At 35.0% G+C, this 14,663-nt stretch overlaps 1 protein-coding gene and 1 long non-coding RNA gene across 12 annotated transcripts in view; one reads left to right on the top strand and one right to left on the bottom strand.

Annotated features, from left to right (window-relative positions):
* VPS13B (vacuolar protein sorting 13 homolog B) overlaps positions 1 to 14,663 on the top strand; it is a 798,169-nt gene that overhangs the window by 230,005 nt on the left and 553,501 nt on the right. For all 11 annotated transcript variants that reach the window (XR_010936247.1, XM_067711645.1, XM_067711646.1 and 8 more), the window contains exons 18-19: positions 9,818 to 9,952; positions 10,748 to 10,921. Coding sequence is in view for 10 of the 11 variants with exons in the window: in XM_067711645.1 (XP_067567746.1) it covers positions 9,818 to 9,952; positions 10,748 to 10,921 (309 nt within the window). In the remaining variant the exon portion in view is untranslated. The remainder of the gene's footprint in view (positions 1 to 9,817; positions 9,953 to 10,747; positions 10,922 to 14,663) is intronic.
* The window catches only part of LOC137210044 (uncharacterized), a 124,204-nt gene that overhangs the window by 18,668 nt on the left and 90,873 nt on the right, over positions 1 to 14,663 (bottom strand). The window contains exon 2 of the long non-coding RNA XR_010936253.1: positions 5,049 to 5,183. This is a non-coding gene — a long non-coding RNA (uncharacterized lncRNA). The remainder of the gene's footprint in view (positions 1 to 5,048; positions 5,184 to 14,663) is intronic.

The following is a 14,663-nucleotide window of genomic DNA, read 5'->3' as shown; positions in this document are numbered from 1 at the left end:
ACCTGAAATCCTTTCCTTTACGAACACCCATGCTGGATAATGTATAACACGTATAATTCTAAGTGAACTGCTGAACTTGCAAGAAAGAAAAAAAAAAAAGTTCCCAAGCAAGGAGGAAATGAAAAACCAGAGTAGGAAGCAGGTATTCATGCTTTGACTGTCCTAATGGGCTGTGGCAACCTCAGTTACCAGTGGGCTTGGCTTTTAATCACCAGAACAGGGTGGGGACAAGAAAGGAGGAATTGGAACGTGATTTCCATTTCCCTAAGCTCATAACTTCTAAGGACTAGTGGAAAGATGGACTGTTTTAAAAGTCTACCCCACTCTTGTTTTAACAAAGAAGCTTCTTTGTTTTGGCCTTGATGGGGAAGACGGAGGGTGCTTTCCCTGAGAATTTGTAACCACAGTCCTGTCAGCACTCAGATTTTAATTTCTTCATGGTCTAGGAACCATCAAACCAATAAGTTAACTTAAAATGTGATCCTGGGTGGACTGGTTACATCTCTGGGTATCTAATAGTAAACACAAATATTTGCTTTGGCAAATACCCTTAATTCTGGCAGTGTGTTTAAAAAAGAAAGCCTTTTGAAATGTAAGCCCAGAATCCCAAGTTACCAACGACTTGAAAATAATCCCCCAAGAGCACAGACCTCCAATGAACAATATGGACTCCTAGAATTTCAGTAATATAATAACTGGAAAAAGAGTATAAAAGTACTAAGTTTAAAATTATTAAAGAAGTAAAAGATGGAGTTGAAAATAGGAGAGAGGCATAGATATTGTCAATAAGGACTAGAGAATTAAAAGGAAGGTCAGAAGTCACTGAATGAATGATATAGATTAGACATAGCTACAGACACTATTTGTGAACTTAAAGGTGGACATAAAGAAATAATCCAGAATGCAGCACTGAAAATAGAGATGAAAATGTGAAATACCAGTCAATAGATCTGGTCACTAGAATGAGAGGATTCTGTATAGGTCTAATAAGACTCTCAGAAAGAGAAACTAGGAGAGAGGCACTATTTAGAGACTTCTTTTTTACCCCACAAAATTGATGCAAGATGTGAATCTTCAGATTTAAGAATCATAAATCCCGAACAGGAAAAATAAACCTAAATTTCTAAGTAGATACGTTGTGGTGAAACCCCAATGTGCTAAGGACAAGCATAAATCTTTAAAAGCAGCCTAAGGGAAAAGAAATTAATGATATGATCTGCCAACATTAATGTTAGTTTTTTAGTTTCCATACTTGGTAGTGAAGACGTCAAGGATAAAGAAAATTCTTTGTTCTTGAACATCTTTTATAATTGAGGTACTTTGGTAAGCTATCTGGAATTCTCTTCTTATAAGCCTATGAAGTCTAAATGAGTTACTGAAGTCTTCTTGTTAGACTATGTCCAGAAGTTGTAAGTTCTTCAGTATTCTAACCAGGCTTTGCCCCCTTCCACATGAAAAGATTTATTTTTCTAGTTCCTTATAGCCAGAACTGTCTAAATTCCCTCACCTGTAATCGTAGCACAAAGTTAAGTAATCTTGAAGAAGAGCAGGTTAATTCTTATTGATACTGCAAATTAGTTTTCGAGGAATGTACGTGGCTAGTATGACAACGACATGTAGGATCGAGATTCTGATTCATGGAATTTTAGAGTTAGAAGCAGACTTTATTTTGTTAATATTTACATTAAGAGTTATGTCATAAACTAGGTGGCAGAATATATTGTTTTAAATTAGGGCACCTTTTTCATCATTCTGTCAGTATGAAGCAGAATCTTTACTTGTCAAATGTTTATTTGCCATTGTTTATGTTAAAAAAAGACAGAGAACCAGATTTGTAGATACTTAGTAAATGCCTGTTGACTCTCTTTTTGCTGGAAACTACAGCAGAACGGACAGGGATTGCAGTGAGGGTGGGACAGTGAAAAGTAAGCTCTTGCTATAGAAGACTTTGTGTTTTGTTCCTTGTGAATATGTTCCTTGTGATAGTCCAATTCTATCACATAATTATCACTGTGAGCTATACTTTTGAGATTACTTTTTGTTTTCTGTCATTTAATTGGTTATAGTTCAATGGTTATATTTTATATTCTGTTCAAAATATTAAGTGATTTTTACCCAAATATTTTGGTTTAGCCCTAGGCTGTCACTTCATCTGCTTTTCCATGTTAAAAACAATAAAATCATTATCATCAACAGCAATAACAAAACAACCACTACCTTTTAAAGTTTGCTGTCTCCTGTTTGCATGTCTTATCGTAGGAGGTCATTTGCAGTCTTTGCTCCCTATTGAGCCTCGGAACTAACCAGCTTTCTTGGTCCACCTATTTGTTCTTGCCTGCCCAGCTGCTCTTGTTAAGACTTCCACCTTCTTCTCATGTGATAAATCTTCCTCTCCTTTTGCTTTCTCCTTTTATTCTTCCCCTGAAATGATAATGCTTCGTTTTTACTACAATATCAACCATTTAGAAGCTCTTTGCTATTGCTATTTTGTATAACGTTCCCTAGTAACTCTACTCCTTCAATGTGTATTTTAAAAGAATTTACCTCTTCCCTCTACAGAAACCTTTACTATTGGTTCACTATACTATGATTTTATTATTTTTGTGTATCTAGAATGAGTCCTGGCTGCTTGAATGTCCTGAATGACCTTTTGTTTTATTTTATTAAATTATAGTTTTGTAAGGCTTGTAACAAAAAGGTCAGTTCTGTGGGCCCTTATAATCTTCACTGGTTTTTTAGGGGCATTCATTTTCGGCTCATTCTTAGATATTTACCTCTAAATTTCTAAATAAAATGCTTATATTGAAATTTTCTTATCTTTCATGTTTAGATATTGTAAACATACTTTCTACTACAACAACCTTAATGCCTTAAAACAACATAAGTTCATTTTAATACAGTTCTGTAGTTTAAAGTCTAAAATGAGTCTCACTAAAATCAAGGTGTCAGCAGGGCTTTGTTCCTCTTGAAGCCTCTAGGAGAGAATTTATTTCCTTGCTTTTTCCACCTTCTATAGGCCACCAGCATTCCTTGGTCTGTGGCTCTCATCCCTCATCTTCAAAGCCAGAAGATTGCATTTCTGTGGTAGTGCTTCTGTCATGACATGTCTTTCTCTGACTCTCTTCTTCTGCCTTCCTCTTTCATTTTTAAGAACCCTGATGATTACATTGGTTCTACCTGGATAGTATGGGATAATCTTCACATTTCAAATTAGCTTATTAGCAACCTTAATTCTGTTTGTGCCTTAATATTCCTTTGCCATGTTAAGATAACATATTCCCAGGTCCTGGGATTAGGATATGGGCATCTTGAGTGATGGCGGGATGGCATTATTTCGCCTACCAAGAAGATTTAGCTTTTATGGCCAATACTCGCTGTCTGTATTTCTATTCTTCTTTTCTCCTAAGTCATCTAATTATGTCACAGCTTTTGCTTAAATATATATTCAGTATTAATATATTATGACTGTGTATGTATGAATTATAGTATACGACCTTTAAATGTTTTTTCTTATGCAACTTTTATCCTTGGAGTTAATAACTGCCTTTTTTTGTTTCATTAGTGTTCCATGTACTTAATATTAATTCCCCCAAATTCTTAGAGAAGCATGTCTTCTCTCAGTATGTTCAGATGCATTAGACAATTAGTTTTAATTTTTAAAGTATTTTATACCTTATTTATTTATTTATTTAGGCTGTGCCGGGTCTTAGTTGCAGCATGCAGGATCTTTAGTTGCAGCATGTGGACTCTTAGTTGCGGCATGCATGTGGGATCTAGTTCCCTGACTAGGGATCGAACCCAGGCCTCTGCCTTGGGAGCGTGGAGTCTTACCCACTGGACCACCAGGGAAGTCCCTAGTTTTAATTTTTGTAGTCATTATTCTTTCAGTGTACTTTCCTCCTGTTTCAATCTCTCTTTCCTTCTGAACCTGCTACAGATGTCTTGAAGTTTCCTTTTATCATTGTCCTGGGAATTCCCTTTCCTCTTATATTGGATCCCCTGTTTCTTGGATCACATGTATTATTCTTTCCTGATTTATTCCTCTTTTTGGTAGAGCACAGTTCTGTAGCTGCCTTTCTAGCAAAGGAAGTAAACTTCTTTCAGATATGGCATGTTTGAGTGCATCTTTATTTTCCCTTCATATGTGAAGGTAGTTTGAGTGTATATGTAGATTTGTAGGTTGGGATGGTTTTTCTACAGACTTTAAAAAGCATTGCTTTGTTGTCTTCTTGTTTCCAGTGTTGCTGTTGAGAAGTTTGATGCCATTCTAATTGTTTGTTGTATGTTTATGTATTAACATTTTTCTGTTTTTATGCATCTGTTTGTTTTCTATCTCAGAAACTTTTAGGAGCTTCTCTCTTTACCCCTGATATTTGTTTTTTCATTTGTTGCACTGGATATGTGGTGCACCCTGTTAATTTGAAACTCATGTACTTCATTTGGGGAAACCTTGTTGAATTATTTCTTTGATTATTTTCTCCATTTTGTTTTAATAGTTCTTCCTAGAACTTTTGTTTTTCAGATATTTGATTGTTAATGCTGATCCTTTCATTTTTTGGTCATTTGGCCCATTTTCAGTCTCTTTGGATTTTTTGTTTTAATTTATGTGGTAGATTTCCTCACCTTTATTTTCTTATTTTTATATTAATTTAAGGAGAATTAACATCATGTTTTTAATTTCTAATGGCTCTTTTCTGTTCTTTGAAAAGTTCAGCTAAACATGCTGTTCTTGTTCTAGTGTCTTCTGTACTCCCTCCAAGGATAGCAGCAGCAGCAGCAGCAGCAGTAGTAGTAGTAGTAGTAGTAAGTATAATACAATAATATAATTATTATTACCTAAGTTTTCTGTTCCCAGCATTATCTTTTTACCCCAAGTTCCTTTTCTGTGTTTGTTTTTTATCTCTACTTTTCATGTTAGTGATTTATACCTAGTTTCTGATGAGCCCTCATATTGTAGAATCAAATACTAAATAACTAATTGGGAACCTATGTGTGAGGTTGGAGCTTATTGAATGGCTGGTGTTATTGTAGGGGAATTGGACACTTACTCATTTTTGTGGTTGTTGTTTGGGGATAATCAGTTATGAGTATCTCTGGTTCCTTTTTCTTGGACTGGCCAGTTTTCACAGATAGAAAACCTTCCATTTCTTTCCTGCAGGTTGTAACTCTGGCATTCAGCGTCCCTAGAGAGTAAAAGAAAAGGAGATTTCATTATTCAGTACATCTATTTTATATAGATTTTTAAACAATCTCCCATTTTTAGCATACAGCCTTTTCCTTGGTATTATACCTTAGTTCAAAGTCCTTCTGGTTCAACCTCTCCAGCGTGAACCCTTCAGTGTTTTGCCAGGATGAGTGTGGGTAGTTGCATGGCTTCACGAATTAAAACAAAGGTTGTGTGGTTATTAGATAGACTTTCAGTCACTGCTCATCTTTTTAGCCTCATCTGCATTCTTGCCCTCTGAACTGCCTGGCTTCTTTAATTCTTATCTTTCCAGGGCTTATTGCAGATCAACTTGCTTTTTAGTTTAATAACGCACGGGCACTTTTCTCTAAGTCATCTTGTTGTTACTTGTTCATCAGCATCCATCTTCTGAAATTTTGATGACAGTTCTTGCCTCTTTGAGAGTTGCACATATAGTGCTTATCTTTTCATTTTCATTTCTTTGTTGGTTTAGGCCCGTAAAAATTAAGGAGGAAACAGAGCTAAACTTACATATGGCTTGACTCCTTAATCTTTTACTTCCACACAGATTACAGGTCATTCTCATTATTTCATCTTCTGATTTATGGATGATAATTATAAGAGTGATCATAAGTTGATTACTGAACACAGGGGGGTTAACGTGTCTGTGAGGCCAGGAGAATTATGTCGGGCAAGAAAGGCAGTGTAAAAAGAATCTGAGCTAAGGGTTCACCACAGGACTAAGAATGTGTGTTCAGAGTTAATATTTTTCAGAAAAATACTCTAAGGAGAAAAAGTAACAGTGCATTTTTTTATATTAAATTGTATTACAAAAATTCACTATTATTTTTAGATAATTCCATTGAAAGTGTATACTATGTAAAATTGTATTTCAATTGCAGTGCCTTAGGGAGTTCCTCTTTCCTTCCTCTAGTAGAATATGACAGCAATATTTGAGTAAATCCACATGAGAGTGCTTTGTAAAGTCATTATTTCAAATGTAAGATATTGTCACTGTCTTTGTCCTATTGACTCATGTCAGCTGACTATACATCTTATCAACATTTTGCACCTCTTCCCTAAATTACGTTCTGTATAAAGTTCAGCAGATTTCTCAGAGTTAAATACCTTGAACAATAACTGTAGTATTTTGGCCTCCACATGGAACAATAATAGTGGCTTGCCTTAAGGCACATAACTACTAGATATGTAATGCTACCTGTATCTGAAGCCTTGCTTTTTCAGTTTCAGAGCTTTTGGTCTTTTTGTTTCACCATATTGCATTCCCAACAGGAGATTTCCTTTCACAGTTTCAGGAAGTTGCATTCATGTAGACAGAAAAAAATGTGAATGGTGCCCTGAGTTGTGCAATGCCAAGACTCTGCTCCTTTCTACCTCCATAGTGCTTATGTTTGGGGTATTTTACAAATTTTGGTTTGATGGTAGAGTGGAAAGAAACCAAGTTTATTTTTAAATTATTTTTTATTAATACTTTTTCTTCTTTAGAGTAATTTTAGGTTCACAGCAAAACTGAGAGGAAGATATGAGGTTTTCCATATACTTTCTGCCTCCTTCTTGGTCTGCACAGCCTTTCCCAGTATTGACATCACCTACCAGAGGGGCACATTTGTTACGATTGATGGACCTACATTGACACAGCATAATCATCCAAAGCCCATAATTTACATTACTGAGGTTATTTTTTACTAGCAGTTTTCCTCCATTGTTGAAGTCTATCAAAAGATGACTATAATTATCTTTTAAAAAATCTGAGCTTGAGCCATTAAAAACAAATTACTTTTTGAAAAAGTTTTCTTAAGGAGAAAGTATGCAGGATGTTTTAGTTACTAAAACAAGTTTAAAAATATCTGAGAGGGACTTCCCTGGCAGTCTAGTGGCTACGACTCCTCACTCCCAATGCAGGGGGCCCCAGTTTGATACCTAGTCAGGGAACTAGATCCTGCATGTCGCAACTAAGACCCGATGAAGCCAAATAAACAAATAAATAAATATATTTTTTAGAATCTGAGAAATGTAATGATCATAAAAAGTGAAATAATTTCTTGATAGTATTAGTCTAAACTAAGATGCTTTATATATGTATAAGTGATTCTGATCAGAAGAGGTTTCCGGCAACTTCTTCTGATAAGAGTCTTATATATGGCATGCATTAGATAGTAACAAAGACGTATCATTTCAGATTCAAGGTAGAGTCCTAAACTTGGTGTAAACTGTAAAAGAAGCAGCTTATAAAATAATTTTTTAAAAAGCCATTTTTGTCTATTCATATTTATTTTTGCATCTACCAGAACTAATTCAATTCTTTTGGTTCTTAACACCATCAGTAACCCTTGAGAGAATCTTCTTCTTTTTCTTTTTCTTTTTTTTTTTTTTTTTTTTTGCGGTACGTGGGCCTCTCCCGTTGCGGAGCACAGGCTCCGGATGCGCAGGCCCAGCTGCCATGGCTTACGGGCCTAGCCACTCCGCGGCATGTGGGATCCTTCTGGACCGGGGCACGAACCCGCGTCCCCTGCATTGGCAGGCGGACTCCCAACCACTGTGCCACCAGGGAAGCCCTCTTGAGAGAATCTTTGATTAGCTCTTGTCTGCTCATCACTATCTAGATTCTTTAAGTTTTTTCAAAAAATTGGCATAGAATGAGAGTCTGACTCTGGGGACTTGAGAGTTAGAGGAGGGTATTATTCCATTTTGTATCCCTCTCATCACTTAACATAATGATTGGAGCAGCGTAAATTATCCACTGATTATAACTTCTGTATCCACAGTAGCTGTTAAATATGCAGGGTAACTCAGTTTCTTTTCTTATGAAGAGAAAAGTGAACCACACCTGCCCACTTTCTGACTTGAGCCTGGGCAAAATCCTTATTTCTCTAAACCTTGGTTTTCCTGAATGTAAAGTGGAATAGTAATAGCTACCTTTTTTTTTTTTTTCTTTTGAGATGAATAAAAATAACAAACTGGGCATAGTGCATGGCACTTAGTCATTGAGTGTTAGGTACTATAACTAGTAGTACTGCTACAACTGTTATTACTACTACTGCTATGTTTATTTCGTATAGTTGGCATCATTTAACTTTCTGAAATACTGCTTCTTAAGTTTTTTGAGTCATAGATTTTGAGAATTTGATAAAAACTGATAAAATCATAGAAAAATGTATAAATACAAAGCATTTAGACTCCTGCTTTGAGGATAATAGGTACCACTGCAAATGGAAATAACACAGGTGGTGAATATTGGGGAATAGCAACCAATTGATACATGTTTATATAACAGTCAAATAGGAATCAGTAAATTTATAGGTCCTTCTGAAGTAAAGATTACTATGTGAGAAGGTATTTCTCAAGATGATGTCCTTTAACTACTGGCAGACCATGTAGTGTGTTAGTTAAACTGCAGGTTCCTGGGCCACATCTCAGGAAGACTCTTGGAGGACTATGGGGCTTCTTGAATGCACCAGAGTTTGAGATCAAAGATTTTAGAGTAATGTTTAATATGTCTGTCATAAAAAGTTCATGATTTTCTTAATTATTCATACTTAGTTCTCCTTAAAGGAGTTTCAAATATGAAGGATAATATATATTTGATTGGAATGTGGAATGGGGAAAAGGCGGCCATTCTTCATGAATATAGGTGAAATGAGCGGTGAAGTTTTCTGTGATAGGATCAAATTGTGTTAAACACCTCAGCTCTTTCTCTCTGCTGTAGGACTGAGCAAATATTACTTAACTCCTCTAATCCATTATATCCCAGTTTGTAAAAATGAGGATAACAATAACATCTTTATCACAGCCCTGTTGTGCGGATTGAATGAGATGTGTGTATCACACATAGTAAGTCCTCCAGTAAATGTTAGTTGATTAGAGTTCATCATCATTATCATTATTTTAGTGGTTTGCAATAATGTTAGTGTAATGTTCTTAAGGTTTCTCTGCCTTTTTAATTCTCACCTACCCTTCAGGGCCAAAATGAGTCTCTCCTTTTTGAATTAAGTTTTCCCTACCATTTATGTCATGGTAATTGTTCCCTTCTATGCTTTTATGTTCTTCAGCAAGTAGCATACAGTAGAGATGTTAATATTCACTTTTTTTGTTAATTGATATAGAATCCCTTTAGTTTCTTTTAGCTACACATGGGATGTCAATTTTGCTTATAAGCTATTGTATTTTAACTTAGGAGCTGTTTTGAGCTATCTTGTTTCTCTCTCTTCACCCCACCTGGCCAAGATATTTTGAGGAGGCTGTTTACGTAGAAAGTTTCATGCTTAAATTAAATGTCTTTGCCTAAATGAAACTCAATTTATAAGTTAAATTTGTATCAAATTGAAAATCTTACTCTATGTTCTAAAACCAAATATGATTTTTTAGTCTCCTGATTTTTAAACAAATATTTGTTTCAAATTTGCATAAGTATAGTTATGCAGGTTCAGCCCATTTATTTTAAAATTGCATCTTTTTAACTCCTAAACACTGAACTGTGAAGCCTGACACAAATACTGTAAGAACATCGGAGGTAGATAATTAAAGTATAATTAAGTCTAAATGCCTTGGTGAAGGAGTATAAAAATTATTTAAATTCAATCGGCTAGTACATTTGCAGTTTTCTTTTATTAGGTGTGAAATCTAAGAATCCCCTGCCAACTCTTGAGGGCTCAATCCAGAATGTTGAATTGAAGTACTGCAGCACATCATTGGTCAAATGTGCCTCTGGGACCATGGGATCCATAAAAATTTGTGCCAAAGCCCCAGGTATGTGCAGCTGGACCGTGTAAAACTTTATTGCCTGTGTAGGAGAATTGGCCGTGCGTTTTACAAGGAGCGTTACTGAAACAAGAATTTACTCATTGTTCCTGTGAATCAGAGATTTTAAATTTTTTTATTTTTACTTGAAAAAAATTGTTAATTGTGCCAGGATGATACTTCTTGACATTAATAGGTTAATTTTTATTTAAGGAAAAAAACTTTGCATAGTTTTAATAATGGTTATGAGGGAGGAAATATTAAAGGAAAGTTTATTCTTACACTTTTGGGGGGGGATAGGAGGTATAGATGTATATGACACTTAAAAATAAAATTAAAATGTTATTAGTATAATGAAATTAAACAGAAAACCCAGCTGTTTTTCAACTGAATGTTGTAATTGATTTTGCCTTCCTTCCAATATTTTATTTCATAATATTTTCCTTAAACTGTTTGTTATTTAATTTTTTCCAGTGTGAATTCAATGTCTAAATAAGATTAAATAGGTACAAATTCCATTGAATATTTAGAATACAGTGTGTTCATGTTGTTTTATTTTATAAGCTTTTCTGAACATGTTCTACATTCATTAGCTAAATATTAAAACAACCTTTTAAGAGTTAAAAGTGCTTTTAATTTTATCAGTCATACTTTTTAGAGTATAACTAAATGTTCTGCTAGAATTACCAAGTATAAACTGAAATTTTATATTATGATGTTAGTATACTTTAAGATCAAACATCTTCGGGGTACTCCTATGTTTTATTTGATAAGAGTTTCTTTTTCATAAATATTTCTGTTCAGGTGAGAGTGGAAAAGAGAAGTTAATTCCATTGCTTCAGGGTCCTTCTGACACTAAAGACCTTCATAGCAGCAGGTGGCTCAATGAGAGTAGAAAGCCAGACTCTCTCTTAGCTCCAGATTTAATAGCCTTCACAGCCCTAGTTCCACAGTATATGGACTACTGCCACAGTTCCGGTAAGTACATCATTATTCACTTATTTGCATTTTCTTTTCCAGCAAGACTTTTAAAATTGGACTTTTTTTCTTTCCTTCTCTCCTTTCCTTTTCTCCTTTCCTTAACTTCGTCCCTCCCTCCTTCCCTCCCTCCCTCCATTTCTTTCTTCCTCTCTTTTTCATTTGTGTCCATTGGGATACACTCCGCAGTTACGCTCTTTGAAAATTCAAATGAAGTATTTTATATCATTTTTGATAAATGATGTGTTTACAAACAATAATGATTTTACTCTATTTTATTGAGATAATTCAGTTGTATGTATAACAGTTAATCTCAGATTCAACTACTACTACTACTAAACCCAACTGAGTTTTTAAATATATCATGTAATACATAGAAAGGAGTAAAAGAAATTTAAAACATTGCAAAGAGAAAATATTTTTCTTGGGATAGTAGCACTTTGTGACCCATAGTTTGCCATGGTAAAGTTAGGTGTTTGGGCCTTCTGTGCCTTTACAAAAAGGAAAAGATATTGATGTTGTAATAAAGGAAAAAACTCAGAAGTCAAGCTCTTATTTCTTAGAGTTAAATTTTTTTCTAGAAGCACTTTGCCTAGACTCTGTTCCATTTTATTCACACCATAATAGCAGATCCACATCTCTCATATTGAGAGGAGATACTGGAACTATCAATGAAGGTATAGTAAATAGAGCCTGATGTCAGCCATGAGTTCAGTTAGTATGTAGTTGGTAAAGCCAAGACCATGATGCTAGAAATAAGTTAGCTATAAACAGATTTCTTAAAAGGGTCAGGAGTCTGAATTTTTTCTTTAGAATTAATTGGCCAATGAGGTGGTTTCAAATAGCTGCCTAAGAGTAGAGCTCAGTTAACATTATGTGACTAGAACTGTAACTTATAGAAAATATGTTAAGCATGACTGCACTAAGTTCAAAGTAGAAACCATGAAAAGATTCGTAATTAACTACACAGAGACTATATGGAGGTGAATATTCGAAGCAGTGTACATATGCATGGATGCAAAACCACTTGAAAGCAGAATTTGTTATAGTAGCATTTGCAGCTGAATGGCATCCACACTAGAAACTAGAAATTAGTATTTGAAAGGTGAGTCTGAGAACCCCTGAGTCAGCTTGCCTTTAAAGACAATACTCCTCAAAAAGACATTTTCAACTTGATGAGGATGGGTGTGGTTTCCTAAGGAAAAAATTGTGAGGATGAGGCCAGTACCCAAGTAAGACTGTGCCTATGTGTAGAAGATTTTACCAGTCCTTTAAAGTAGGGGCTGGTAAACATTTTACTAAAGGCAAGATAACTAACCTTTTAGGCTTTGTGGGCCATATGGGCTCTGTCTCAGCTGTTCAGTTCTGCTATTAGAGCACACAAAAATAGTCATACCCAATATGTAAATGAATGGGTGTGACTGTGTTCCAGTAAAACTCTATTCACAAAGCAGGAAGTGGGCGAGATTTAGCCTATGTGGTTTGCCTACCCCGGATTTTGGGAGAAGGGATTGGTGGTTAAATAAACACCATGCTCCGCCCCCCCAATTTATTTATTTATTTATTTATTTATTTATTTGACTGAGTTAGGTCATAGTTGCGGCACGTGGGCTTCTCTCTAGTTGGTGGCGCAGGGGGCTTCTTCTGCTTGTGGTGTGCTGGCTCCAGGGCATGTGGGCTCTCTCACTCGTTGAGGCGCGTGAGCTCAGCTGTTGTGGTGCGTGGACTTACTTTCCCCGTAGCATGTGGGATCTTAGTTCCCTGACCAGGTATCGAACCTGCCTCACCTGCATTGGAAGGCGGATTCTTTACCACTGGACCACCAGGGAAGTCCCAACATCATGCTGTTTTTAATGCCTATTTAATTATATTCTTTAAATATGCCGTTTGAGAAACTCTGTTATATAATTATCCAAATAGTAGTTTTCAGTAGGTTTTGTTTTCAAATCATAAGATCATTAAAATGTTATTAGAATGACCAGACCATCTGCTTAGAATTTTGATACCTAAGAAGGGACTAAGCTTATTAGAATCTACTGCATATTCTTAAATTGGACAGGGATTCTTCATTTTTTGTCTTGTCATATACACAATTAGAATGAACTGAGTCAAGCATGTTTAAATAATCTGATCTTTCTAATAACAATATTCGTATTATTCTTTGTAATTTAAATGTATATCTAGGGTCTCAAATATATATTTGCATTTTTAACCTTTATAGCATGGGTCTAAAAGTAAACTACTATAAAAAAATTGTACCTACGATATTTCTAGGAAAAAGTTTTTTTCTTACTGTTAAGGAAATTCACCTAATCTTCAACTTTAGTGTGATGTTTAGTGATATGCTTATGGATTTGCATGTAAAATTTTAATGTGATCATGCATTTGGTGCTTTGAAAATATTCCTTTGGGTGTGTTTTAATCCTAAAATGTAATGTGTTTTTACTTAAACTACAGTCACATGCTTTATTTAGGGTATTTTTAAATTTAAATTTTCCATCCATCTTGGGAACTGCCACCCACATTCATGGCTTAGGTGTTTATGATATGGTTATGAGAGAGCGCATAAGTATTATTTTTCAAAGCCAGTTTTAAAGTAATATTGACTAATTTTATGTTCCTGTAATAAGATTTAAAATTGGAGGTGTGTGTGTGTCTGTGTGTGTATATATGACTGATGGTATGAATAAATTATAAATTTTAAATGAGGAAATAATTTATTAACAATCCTTTAAGATTTTACTGAAATATCATGCTTTCAGCAAGTTGTTTCCTGATCACTGTATATAAAAGATTTTTTCTCTCTTGTTTGCATATATGTGCATACACACACACATACATACACACACACACACACACACATTTACCCACTATTCTAAAGTTTTTCTTAGTACTTATCACAATCTGCCATACTATACATGTTACTGATTTGTTAGGTTTTATTTTTCCCTGCTATTAGAATTTAATGCTTCATTATGGCTGGAATTTTTGTCTTTTTTGGTCACTGCTGTGTTCCTAGTGTCTAGAACAATATCCCACATATAGTAGGATATCAACAAATATTTAGTGAATGTATGAGCAAGTAAGTGATGATTGCATTTGCTTTTCTTTGTTTTTTGAGGCTGGAGCACCTAAGGGAAATGGCATAGAACACGAGTCTTTATTGATGTTGGCTTTACAAAAAAAAAAAAGATGCTGGGTAGTTGAACTCTTCTAGATGAACAATGAAAGGAAAGCACAATTAATCCCTGCTGTCTTTTTTAGAGACAGACCATCCAGATGAGGTTGTTAATGAGCTTTTCCCATTTGTTTATAGAATTTGAATGAGAGGTTTTGGAATGTGGAGTAGTAAGTGATTGGCTAACTGATTTGAGGCAAATTGTGTATTTTAGAGGAGTTTGGTGATCATTCTAATTGGCTTCTGATTATCATGGCATGATGTGTGGAAGACAGCTGCCTTTGTGCATATGCTCCCAAATTGAAGGGGAATATTAAAAGTGGGGACCAGAAAATGTTGCGGATATTATATTAGGAAGTGAGTTTTGAGAGAAGCTTAATTAGGATAAAGAGGCAGAGTTTTCTGACTCTGACTTCAGAATGTGAGGGAATGGACAGCTTTATTAATGGGAATTAAGTATTAATTGACTGAAAGAAATAGTAGTATTAGTAAAACTTGTTATAAAAACAGTTTTTTACAATTTAAAAATCACTTTCATATAAATTGTTTTATTTGTTATAAAAC

The sequence above is a fragment of the Pseudorca crassidens genome, chromosome 17 (assembly GCF_039906515.1).
Source record: "Pseudorca crassidens isolate mPseCra1 chromosome 17, mPseCra1.hap1, whole genome shotgun sequence".
Classification (NCBI taxonomy): Eukaryota; Metazoa; Chordata; class Mammalia; order Artiodactyla; family Delphinidae; genus Pseudorca; species Pseudorca crassidens.
The sequence above is the reverse complement of the archived record's forward strand: the minus strand, read 5'-3'. Positions and strand labels throughout refer to the sequence as shown.